Genomic DNA, 13,065 nt, shown 5'->3' with positions numbered 1-13,065 from the left:
ATTTGTGTCTTCTTCCATCAGTGTTTTATAGTTTTCAAATATACAGCTCTTTCACCTCCATGGCTAAATTTATTCCTAAGTATTTTATTGTTTGATAAAGATGTCTACTCTCGGAAAAACACACTGAGGGTTGCTAGACGGGAGATGGGTGTTATGGCATAACTGGGTGATGGGCATTAAGGAGGGCACATGATGTAATGAGCACTGGGTGTTGTTATATGCAACTGACAAATCACTGAACTCTACCTCTGAAATGAATAATACGCTCTATGTTAATTAAATGAATTTAAAAAGAAAAAAAATGTTCACCCTCACCAGTTGTGTGATACTGGAAGTCCTAGCAAGTACCATAGGAAAAAAAAATAAGAAGTATTTGGACTAAAAAGAAACTATCTTCCTTTGTAGGTAGGATGATTGTGTAGGTAGTAGAAATGTCCAGTAAATTCACAAGAAAGCTCCTAGAACTAATGAGTTCAGCAGGATACAAGGTCACCTTTAAAAAAAAATCACTTTTATTTCTTTGTTTTAACTATGAACATTTGGAAACCCAAAAACGTTTAAACTACCATTCATAATAGGCTCCAAAAGAAAGAAAAAAAAAAAACTATGTATACATCTAATGATAAAAACTACAAAACGCCAATGAAAGAAATCAAAGATGACCAGAATTAATGGAGAGACATACTGTGTTCATGGATTGGAAGACTCAGTACTGTTTACATGTCAGTGCTCCTCAAATTTATCTACAGCTTTAATGCAATTTCAATCTAAATCTAATTAGATTTTTTTGTAGATATAGCTGATTCTAAAATTTATATGGGAAGTTAAAACAGAATAATTGAAACAAAACAATTGAAAAAGAAAGGACTCATAATACCCAATTTAAAGACTTACTATATAGCTAAAATATTTATGACAGCATAGTATCTGTGAAAGAAATAGGTATGTGTTGCTGTGGAACAGAATAGAGAGTCTAGAAATAGGCACACAAATAGTGATTTTTTTTTTAAAGATGCAAAGGCAACTCAATGGAAGGGGGTAATCTTTTCAATAAATGGTGCTGTAGCACCTAAACATCTCCATGAAAGAAACTGCTCCTATAAAATATTAACTCAGAATTGATTGTAGACCTCAATGTGAAAGGTAAAACTATAAAACTCTTAGAAGTAAATGTAGAAACTCTTTTTGACCTGACTTAGTATGCCCAAAGCACTATCCATAAATGAAAAAATTGGTAATTGGCTTTCAATGAATTAAAAACTTTTGCTCCATAAAAGATACTGTTAGAATGCAAAGTACAAATGGCAAGTAAGCACATAATGAAGTGTTCAACATCATTAGACACTAGAGAAATGCAAATTAAAACCACAGTGAGATCCCATTATACATTTTTTAGAATGGCCAAATTTAAATACTTATAATACCCCAGGTGAGAATATGGAACAGCTGGAACTCTTACACATTGCGGGTGGGGTTGCAAAATGATACAGCCACTCTAAACACTTTGGCAGGTTGTTTAAAAAGTTAAACATTATACCTTCTATATAAGCCAGTATTTATCCTAAAGAAGCTAACTTAATGTTCACACAAACACCTGTGTACAAATGTTTGTAGTAGCATTGTTCAGAATCATCAAAATCTTGAAAGAACCCAAATACTCTTCATTGGGTAAAAGGATAAACTAATTGTGGTATATCCACTCAGTGGAATGCTATTCAGTAAATAAAGGAACAGTTATACATGCAACAGAACGGGTGAATCTCAAAAGCAGTATGCCAGAAGCCAGTCTCATGGTTACATGCTGTATGATTCCAAGTACAAGACATTTTGGAAAAGGCAAATTAAAGGAACAGAGAACAGATCAGTGGCTGGCAAGAGTTAGGGGGAAGTGGAGGGTCTGACCAAAAAAAATTATGTATCCTATTTGTGGAGATAGTAACTAGATGCTATGTGCATATGTTAAAACTCAGAACTATAAGTCTAGAAGAGTGAATTCCATTGTATGTGAATTTAAAAAAAAAATGCTTCTCATTGTGATATACATATGTCAAAGTTCATTTAATGATACTTAACATTTGTGCATTTCACTGTACCTAAATTTTGCACCACCTAAAAATCAAAATTGAAAACTAACAGAAAAGCGTTTGAAAGGTGGGAAAGAAACACTTAGGTATTCTAATTAGAAAAATTGTATCCTAATTGTATCCTAAGGTATGAAAATATAATTGAATTTATTATGGTAAGCATCCCTTTATTTTCCTTTCTAGCACATAACCATGTTTTCTGTTTTGTTGACAATATACTGTGATTCACTGATTGTTAACTTAATGATGGATATTTTCTGGCCACAAGCTAGATAAGAGCTCTTTTGTCATCTGTTTTCTACCACATCAATTCAGATTCATCCTATCTCCCCTTTGCCTTTTGCTCACAATTCTTTCATCTGTTGACAAGGGAAAAGAATCAACTTAGGAAAAAAATTTGTTTTGAGTGTTCTCTACAAATTTGTTACATTTAAGATTTAATTATAAATTATTTTTTGACTATCAAAAGCAAGTCACACTCTGTATTGGTTGCTGTCGTCTTTGGACTTTATAAAATAACAGACTTAACGGGGGCTTTATCATAAACATTAGGGACCATTTGTGATTCTTTGATTTGAATGGATATATTCACTTTGCTGTGGGTGACAGTAGATGATGTCATATTAAATTTAAATTGATCTCCTCTCAGTGTTTATCTTTAGTGCATGTGCAATTTCTTCAGCACCACAGACCCTTTCAGAGGCATTTCTGTCAATACAGCTACCTGACAGTCATTTGTATTTGTAAACTGTGCTTTTGGCACCTGCTGGTCTCTGTTGCATTGGAGCTAGTGGGGAGCCAAAATGGGTGTACAATGAAGTTATTGGTTGGTACATCTCAGTGGGAGTTATTGAAGGGAGGAAACAGCACTTGCAGGACCTCGGAGAGGATAAAAGAAACTAGCAGTGTGCTACCAAAAAACGATGATTTAAAAAGTGAGGCAATTCTACTCAATTAAACTGTTTATGGACCTGCATTTTAATTCTTGTAAGAGATATGAAGAAAGGTTTCTATTTAAAATATATAATGAATTTTCAAAATGCCAGGATTTCAGTAGAAGACTAACAATTCATATGAGCAGAAATATAAATTAAAACGGTGGAAAAAATGCTTAATTTCTGAAGAAATGAAAATTGAAATGGAGGTGTCTTTTATTAAAGTAGTAAAACAAATTTTAATAAAGAAACATTTTGGCAAGACTTCAGAGAACAGGTAGACAAATAGCAAAAATGGGCTGTTTTGTAGGTATAACTTGCCCACACTTAGTCAAGTTATTTACCCAACAGACTCTCAACTTAGGATGACTTAACAATTTTTCGTTTTTTGGTGGTGCAAAAGCAATACGCACTTAGTAGAAACTACACTTTGAATTTTGATCTTTCCCAGCCTAGTGATGTGCACTAAGACACTCCCGTGATGCCGGCGATCAGCAGTGAGCCACAGCTCCCAGTACGCCTTGGGATCACAGCCATCAACTGACACACTTACTGTATCTGTGCAGCCACTGTTTACCACTTTCAGTACAGAATGCAGTGTTACATATTAAGTACTTTATTATAAAATAGGCTTTGCGTTGGATGATTTTGCTCAAGTAGGGTATTATAAGTGTTCTGAACGTGTTTAAAGTGTGCTTAGGATTTTCAATTCAGGGTAAGTTTATTGGGCTGTATCCCCTTTGCAAGTTGAGGAAAGTCTATATTCCTACTCTGTTGGATACAACTCAAAGGAAATACTTAAAGAAAAAAAGAAGGCTGATATGTGAATCTGCTTAGCTTATATTGGTCTGTTTTACTACAGTGCATGTCTCTGTAGTGCAAACTTGCTCATAGCATGAGTGATAGGGGAATGTTGTTAATATAAGCAAGTTGTGTTGGTTCATACTATTTTCGTCAGAATGTTTTGAAGCCATCAAAGAAAAGTGTTTTCACCATTAAAGAGTGATTTAGGGGCACCTGGGTGGCTTGGTCAGTTAACTGACCAACTCTTGGTTTTGGCTGGGGGTCATGATCTCAGGGTTCTGGGGGGAAGTCTGCTTCTCTCCCTCTGCCCCACCCCCTACTCACATGCTTGTGTGCTCTCAAAAATATTTTTAAAAAGGGAGAGAATGCTTTAGTGGTGTATGAAAACCTCCCCCAACCAAAAAAGCAAAGGAGGGTCAGTTTCATGACCTTGAGAAGTGCTTTGCTTTTCACTGTATTAAGCTATCCAGTGGAGTGCCCATGTGGTTGAAGATATTGTGAGATTTTCCCTTATGCCTAAGGTGGGGGGGGAACGAAAAAGCTACACCCTTATTTAAACTATTTTGATAAAATTGGTTCTACTGGCAGTGAATGCCCTCAAGGACCTCAGTTCATATCTCAAAAAAGGACTTACAGGCTCTAGGTTAAGGCTACAGAGGTTAACCTGGCCTACACAGTGGTGGAGGCTGAAACATGTATCTCAGTAAAAATACAAATGAAAAATGTATTAGGGAAGTGGGGGGACATGTCAAAATAAAATGGGAAATTTGCAGACATTGCTTCCCATTAATAATGGAAATGAGCCAGTATCCATGGTATGTATGTTCTTCCAGGGTTTTTATAGTACTCTGGTTGTAAAGCTACATAGTTTTAAGTGGTGAGGCCCTAATGCTGTTTTTCCCTTGAGCCCTGTTATTTTTAGCGTGATTTTGCAGAATATGAGGTTTAGTCACATATGTTATGGAAAATATATAAAAAAGGGGCGCCTGGGTGGCTCAGTGGGTTAAAGCCTCTGCCTTCGGCTCAGGTCATTTTGGGATCGAGCCCCGCATCGGGCTCTCTGCTCAGCAGGGAGCCTGCTTCTCTCCCGGCCTCTCTGCCTGCTTGTGATCTCTGTCTGTCAAATAAATAAATAAAACCTTAAAAAAATATATATGTATATATATAAAATGCCCAACAATAAGGGATGGTTAAGTAAGTTTTAGGACAGCATCCCGATAGACTCTAACGTATCTGTTAAAAAAAAGTGTAGAAAAATTTGCGAAACAAGTGCAGGAATTGGAACACAAAACTGAGCATCTGCATTTCATGATTATAACTGTATAGCAATGTTCAGCATATACCTGGCCTCTGAGAGTTATGGTAGGATTGTAGGTAAAATTTAAAGAAAAATTTTTTTAATGTTTGAAGTTGGTAAAATAGAGGTAAGTCCATTTTAACAGTTAAAGCTAAATTTTTATTTTACTTTTGTTTTAGAATTCCTGGAAAACTCAAGCAGTTCGTATTTGACTTACATTCTGGAAAATTGCACAGAGAATTCCATCATGGTCCTGACCCAACTGATATAGCCCCAGGACAGGTAGGACTCTTTTTTTTCAGTGGGAACGCTCTTTTTTCTAGTTAGCCTTGAGGAGGATCTGAAGCTCTTGTACAGGCTTGAGTTTCTGCTCCTAAAGATCTCTATAATGAAATTCTGAATAGACTCTAGATAATAAATTGTTCCTTTTAAAATTAATTTTTAAAGTTACAGGGCTTCCGTAAAGTTTCAAGAATGATACAGTATAGTTTCTTGATCACATAAACAGAAGTGTCCTGTGATTATGTCCTGTGGAATATGGGTAAAAGGATTAAATACAGTTGACTTCAAATACTGAAGTAGGAGGTAAGAAGTATAAGTAGGTAGATCAGTGAAGAAGTCAGTGGATTCTGTTAACTGGTCAAGTCTTCCTTTGTGGCCAGGAGACTGACCACACTACAAAGAAAATAATGATACGGTATTCTTGCTAAACCATCCTAAGCACCTTCACCAATACAGTATTTATAATTTTTAAACTTAAGGTTTAATGCAGCTTTTCATTTGAGATTTAGAATGCTTTACAACTATTTATGAATATTTTGTATTTGCTTTTTATGTAACTTTTAGCCTGATTTGACTGTTTCTACCTCGTACCTTCTGTTACAAATAATTTCTCTGTTCCTGCTTTGTTAAACATCTCTAAAAATTGCATTTGGATACATTATTGATTTATATCATGTCTGTTGCCATTATACTGAGAGGGAAGATGACACATAACAAAACTCTTATTTCATATGCCTAGAACTTCATTGTTTTGCCTAAGGAACCTCCTCATAGAAAAATAAAAGCTAAGTCAATTTTTCCTGAAGAGTCAAATTAAGTTCATTGTCAAGAATTCCCTTTAGGAATCCAATGACATGCTTTTTCCTTGAAGTCTGAGGTCAGATTTTTCTTTGATAATTAAGCAACTATAGAAGCGAACCGTTTGTTGGCAATAACCCATAGGTGATTATTTCCCTCAGGAAAGTAGGCCTGCTTAATATTTTATCAGATTAGGAAAAATTCTTACTTACCATTATTATATTATCCTGATTTATTTCAACTTCTCCATTAGACAGTGAACTTCTATTTTATAGTAATATAATTATGGTTTAAACCAAACATGTATCTCAGTAAAAATACAAATGAAAAATGTATTAGGGAAGGGGGGGGGACATGACAAAATAAAATGGGAAATTTGCAGACATTGCTTCCCATTAATAATGGAAATGAGCCAGTATCCATGGTATGTAACATGAACACTGTGTTAACTACAGGGGATATTAAAACAGTGACAGTGTATTTGGTCATGTGGAGATAAGGGATAGACAACACACTGCCTTTCCTTTGAAATTCTTGGAAGTCACTCTTAGAGTTCTGTGTATTTTTGTCTATTGTTGATGCACACGTAAAATACTATAGAAATTAATTTCTTACAGTATGGAAGTGTTTATTTTCCTCCTTATGTCAACTAAAGTCTGGTATCCAGGTAATCGCTAAATGAAAGTTCTGTTGGTGCTTTTAATCCTCTTTGTGGTCATTTTTAAGAGAGAAGGGTTTGGGCCATCTTAGTCATGGTGGTGCTGCTTCTACAAAACAGTCTAGGAAGGCACTTAGGAGTCAGGTATTTTCTTTCCTTCCACTATACCTCAGTAACTGTCGACAGGTCCAGAGGTAAGGGCTCTGTAGCAGCCCTGCCCTGGAGAATATTAGTAAGGGCATTTGAATAGGGAAAGTAAGATTTCAAACTTAACTCTTATCTTTGGCACACAGTAGCTATCTTTATTAAGCAAATAATTACAAGACAACTACCATTTGTCTGATACTTTTATTAAAACACTATACTCCACAAAATATATTGATATGTTTTATTCTTTCTCTTGTAGCAAGTCCAAGATGTAGCAAGCAGTCCACCTGAGAGCTCCTTCCAGAAATTAGCACCCAGCGAATATAGGTATACTTTATTGAGGGATCGAGATGAGCTTTAAAAACTTGAAAAACAATTTGCAAGCCTTTCAAACAGCAGCATCAACTTACGTGGTGGAAATAGTAAACCTATATTTTCATAATTCTATGTGTATTTTTATTTTGAATAAACTGAAAGAAGTTTTGGGTTTTTAATTTTTTTTTCTCCCCCTGACTCAAAATGCATTGTCATTTAATATAGCCTCTTTTTAAAAATCTGTTAGGGATAAAAAAAAATAATAAAAATAAAAATCAGAGGCCTATCTTTGCTTTAAATCTGTCCTGTAAAATTTTTATAAATCAAGTGAAAGGTGACATTGCCAGAAACATACCATTAACTTGCACTGCTAGGTTAGGGAGGACTTAGGGATGTCTCCTGTGTAGTATGTGCTTTTCTTTATATACGATCAATCCTGTTGGTATTTTCATTGTCACGTTTCTCAAAGCTAAGAGGGTATATATTCTGGATACTTGGGAGGGGAATAAATTAAAATTTTCACACTGTGTACTGTGTTTTACTGATTGGTCGGATATTGCTTATGAAAATTCCACAGTGGTATTTTTTGGATTCTTAATATGTAACTTAAACATACTATGAAGAGGAGGAGAGCCATAAGCCAGAACATTTGGCAGAATTGTCCTTATGAATTAAGAAAAAGAAAATGAAAAGTGTTATTAAATTTCTTTGTGTTTATCTAACAAAATGGCATATGGATGGCATTTAAAACTTTGAATTATACCTAAATCTGAGATGCTAGTAGAGCAGGTTACCAGTGTTGAACCAGATGACCTTTAAGGCTCCTCCTATCATGACACATTAATTTCCAAAGACAAAAACCAGCAGAGAAATTGTATTTCAGTAATTCTAATCTTCTATCTTGTAGAGTCTTGTTATAGTTGTATAGATCAAAATCAAAGACAATAAGGCACATTTTTTTTTTCCCATTGTAAAATTGTTAGAGGACCCTACCCCACTAGATTCCCTGATTTCCCAGGCCTGCAATGTATAGTCAAATGGGTTCCTGTGCCAGGCCTCAGTACTGCCAGGGAACAAAACCAGAGGGAGAGGACCCTCCATGTCATATCAGGAGGCCCAATGCCCGAGGAAGACAGGTTCAAAATTGGCTTTCCTCTGGGCCTGGGTTGGTGCTATAGGCCAAGAGTCATTTTATACTTGGAGTCTAAGTCAATCCCAGTTTGGGGAAAGATTATTTTTAAGCTTAAAAGGCTGACATGTGCCATTATATGTAGTGTGTAATATATGTAACATCTTCCAATTCTTTTAAAATAAAATGAATATTTATAATGCATATTTAATGATTGTTGTTTTAAAAAAAATCAGCCTGGAATTCTTAGTTATGCATGACTTATCCATCATTTCATTCAGAATAATAAATGTTGTTAATAAGGTGATAAAGGGCATGTTTAGTATATCTTACCAGATTGTTAATTAGAAAAGCAGGACAGAGCTTCTTCAAGGTTGAGTCTTAGTTCTGTTCAGTTCATTGCTTCTAATTAATAACTCTGAAATCAAAGTTGTAGTCTTCAGGTCAGATAATGGACCAAATCTGAGGCAGTTAAAATGAAAATTCGTGAACATTCAGCATGGCAGCGTACAACACCAAGAGCAGCATATGCAATTAACTGGAATAAGTTTATAATCCTGTAATTGGCTTTAAAAATATTATAAACAAAAGATAACACTCAAATATTGGATTGCAGAGAGCTGACTTGAGAATAGTTATTTTGAAAAAGGCCTCAAGGAACACAGGTTCAGTGTGATTGAAGATAACAGAGTGGCTGTTAAAATATATTTGAGGCTGCATGATTTAGCTTTTACGCATATTGGGACTTAAATATTTATTGAATAAGTGAGCTGCAAAGTGATGTTGGGTAATTTTTGTACACCTCAAGGGCTGAGCACTCATTGGGACTGGGTGCCCCATTTTATAAAAGGGGGAAAAAAAAGCTCAAGTGCAAAACACCAAAACGCATTAGAAAAGATAAGTTTTTGCCATAGTTCTAGTGCAAAGGTGGGGGCGGGGGTGGTAAGGAGGAGGCCTGTGGCTAAGAAAATGAGAATGTAAGTTAGAGAAAGAATGGGAGCTGATTGTACAGGGGCTCGAATGCCAAGCTAAGAGGTTTGTACTGTATCTTATAGGCAGCAGAGAGCCATTCACAGATTTTTAAGCCAGGAAGTATGTTCATGTTTAAGTTTGAGAAAGAATATTGTGGCCAAAACTAAGAGATGGAGAGGAATAGATACAACAGATGACAAAGATGTAGATTCCATAGGGATTTGTCACCAGCTGGACTTACAAAGAGAAAGTCCAGGAATTTAGAACTCACAATTTAGACTTCTTCCCCTCTGAACCATGCATCAGAAAATGTTATAGGTGGAAGTCTTCTCATTTATCCAGTCTGCTTTGGGCCTCAGGCTCCTCAGCTGTGAAGAGGATGCAAGACTGAAGAACAATTGAGTTGCAAAACCCAAGCTAGAAGTCCCTTCTGCCTGTCAACCTGCTACATTTTCAAGTTTTTTTAAAAAATTGCTCTAATAGTGAGGGGGACCATAAAAGGAAAACTTTCTTTACATGAAATTCTAAATATGTTTCAAATAGTTAAATGAACCTGTAGAATAAGCATCTAAACCATCTCATTGAGCTCCATGGTGAAGTTGTCAAAGATCACATACAAAGGAAGGAAAAATTGGCATGATAAAGGCCAAAAAGGAGAGTGAAATATAAAAATATGTTGAACTATTAAAGCTCAATGAGCTTAACCTTGCAGAAAGTGCTAAGTTTGCCCAGAAAGCATTAAAAAAAAAAAATAGAAAAACCTGAGGGCAAAAAAAATAGATGAAAGAGTAATGGGTTAACAATTAAGAAAAGCAGTATAACTCAACTTTTATTTTTTCTCAGACAAGGAAACGTAGCCTAGTGTGGCTAAAATAAATTGACATTAAACAAAAAAGCAAAAGTGAGAAGTAAAAACAATCCTGCCACCCTAAATAATTTCAGGGCTCTTTGGACCAAAAAGTATCCCAAAGAGCTGCTGGAAGTTACAGGTGTTCTGGTAGCAGCTGCTGGAAATCATGAAGAATGTGCGGCGACAGAAGACTGGAAATGAACATAAAGTATTCCCGTTCTCAGAATAACTAAGTTAAGTTGCTTTAGCTATCTTTCTAAATAAACATCTCGTGAACCAAACTGAAATGTTAGTAATCTATATTTGGGGAAAGGATTTAAATAGGTGATAAGAATAAAACTAATCGATTTTAAGCCCAATAATTAAAGACCCTGAAGGCAGGAAGTCGTTTCAGGACTTAAATTGTTTTATGCTGATTATAACTGTTTTATGTGTTCATTAAAACAGGTCGGATAGGACCTCTGCTTGGCAACTGTTTTTTAGCTGTGTTTGAATTTTTGTATGTATTTCCAAGTAATAAAACTATATTTATAAAATATTTCTATATTTTAGACTTTTTACTAATTCAGTGTGTCATAAATATAATGTGAACATTTTACTCTGAATCCAGATGACCAGTCACAAGCTTTTCCAGTTATTTTTTAGATTACTTAATAGTACTTGAATCAGAATGGGAAGCTGTATGAATCCTTATGTTGATAGCTCAAACCTGACCTTTAGTTGGAAGCGCCAAAGCTCCACATTGCAGAGCACTTAGGGGGAGGGCTGGCCTGCCCTTAGACAATAGGTTTTGGACAGGAAGAGGAAAAGCACAGCCTACAAACAGCTTTTCTAAAATGCCCCTCTCGGGACGCCTGGGTGCGCAGTCAGTTAAGCGTCTGCCTTCAGCTCAGGTCATAATCCCAGGTCCTGGGATCGAGTCCCACATTGGGTTTCTTGCTCACCAGGGAGCCGGCTTCTCCCTCTGCCTGCCACTCCCCCCCCCCCCCCCTGCTTGTACTCTCTCTCTCTGTAGTGAATAAATACATAAAATATTAAAAAAAAAAATGTCCCCTCTCCTCCTCCCCTGCCTGGCCTAATAAAACTCTGTCTATCCACTCTTCAATGCCCAGGACAGTTACCAACCACTGTGGTCCCACAGCCCTCTGTGTGTTTTAGAGGATCCAGTTTAATTCATGTACAGAAGTACATGAATCCCTTTTCCTTATATCATGTGAATGTCAAAGATGCAGGAACTCCTCTAATTTTGTATTCCCAGCAAGCTAGAGCACCATAGGATCAACAATTCTTATGGAAAAATAAAAGCCAAATTACATAATAAATGAACAAAGGGCAAGAAATTATCACCATAACTAGAATGGACTCTGCTCCAGGAAAATTAATAGAGGCTGCCCTTTTTCTCTATTAATAACTATACTGTAGGGGTGCCTAGGTGGTGCAGTCAGTTAAGTATCATGCTCTTGGTTTCAGCTCAGGTTGTGACCTCAGGGTTGGGGGATGGAGCCCTGCATGGGGCTCCACACTCAGTGGGGAGTCTGCTTGAGGATTCTCTCCCTGTGCCCCTTTTGCTCTCTCCCTCTCAAATTAATAAATCATAAAAAAAATACCTTGTAGTAATAGCAAAGCATTGCTAGGAATTGCTACCCTGTTTTCCAGCTCTGGGCTACTCAGAAGATCATGTACTTGCCTATTTGTGCTGTGTCTCATTTTACTTAACTGGGATGGGTGACAGGAAGGAAACTGCATGGCCATTCTCCTTCTACATGACACAGGGAGGATCAGATCAATCTTGGAAGCCTGACACTACGATTGTTTTCTTGCCCTAACCACTGCCCCAAAAGACATCTATTCTGACTTACCAATTCTTCATATCTTCATAATGAGCATGGCTTTCTGATTTAACACGTCGTTTAATAGTCCATTTCAGAATTTTTCTAGATTACAAGGTAAATTACCCGGTCTGTGGGTTCTGAAATATAACTTAACCCCTTAAATTTTAAACTTTTGCCCAAGCTCCGTGTTCTGGCACCTTTTCTGTTTTCTGGTCCCTCAGAAATTACAATCACATCTCTAAGTTCCCACTAACCTTAGAGGATGCTTTTTATCTATGCCTAGAAACAATACATTCTTTTAACAGATGTTTTTTTGAGGGGGAGGGAGGGAACAACTCTGCACTTAATTTCATTGCCTTTATCACTAGGGTGACCATGTAATATTTTCATCCAAACCAGGACATTTGAAAGTGAAAAGCAGCATTAGTAATAATTACACTAGGACACGATGTAAAAAAAAAGACTGTCCCAGACAAACTAGGATGTATCATCACCCTATTCCCATCTGGACCTGTTCTACAGCTTCATGTTTGGCTATCATTCTTATCAGAGATGAAAAAGATTTACTCCCGGGCATCTGCGTGGCTCAGTCGTTAAGCAGCTACCTTTGGCTCAGGTCGTGGGATCGAGCCCCACATCGGGTTCCCTGCTCGGTGGGAAGCCTGCTTCTTCCTCTCCCACTCTCCCTGCGTGTGTTCCCTCTCTCGCTGTGTCTGTCAAATAAATACATAAAAATCTTAAAAAGAAAAAAAGATTTACTCTCAACCAGTCATGTGTCATCATTATACCACATTCTTAATAAGCCCTTTTAAAAAGTCATTTTAAGAATTCTTGGTATTTCTATAAAGTCTCCACTCATTTTAGGTGTCTCCCTAACATTATTCTTTTTTTTTTTTTCTTTTTTTTTTTTCTTTTTTTTTTTTTTTAAAGATTTATTTATTTATTTGACAGACAGAGATCAC

At 36.4% G+C, this 13,065-nt stretch overlaps 1 protein-coding gene across 1 annotated transcript in view; it reads left to right on the top strand.

Moving 5' to 3' along the window:
• ERP44 (endoplasmic reticulum protein 44) overlaps positions 1 to 7,849 on the top strand; it is a 92,909-nt gene extending 85,060 nt beyond the window's left edge. The window contains exons 11-12 of the mRNA XM_080820723.1: positions 5,300 to 5,402; positions 7,265 to 7,849. Coding sequence (XP_080676849.1) covers positions 5,300 to 5,402; positions 7,265 to 7,366 — 205 coding nt within the window. The 3' untranslated portion in view covers positions 7,367 to 7,849. The remainder of the gene's footprint in view (positions 1 to 5,299; positions 5,403 to 7,264) is intronic.
• The last annotated feature ends 5,216 nt before the right edge of the window (positions 7,850 to 13,065 follow it).

Source organism: Martes martes (assembly GCF_963455335.1).
Source record: "Martes martes genome assembly, chromosome: 12".
In the NCBI taxonomy this organism is placed as follows: domain Eukaryota; kingdom Metazoa; phylum Chordata; class Mammalia; order Carnivora; family Mustelidae; genus Martes; species Martes martes.
The sequence above is the reverse complement of the archived record's forward strand: the minus strand, read 5'-3'. Positions and strand labels throughout refer to the sequence as shown.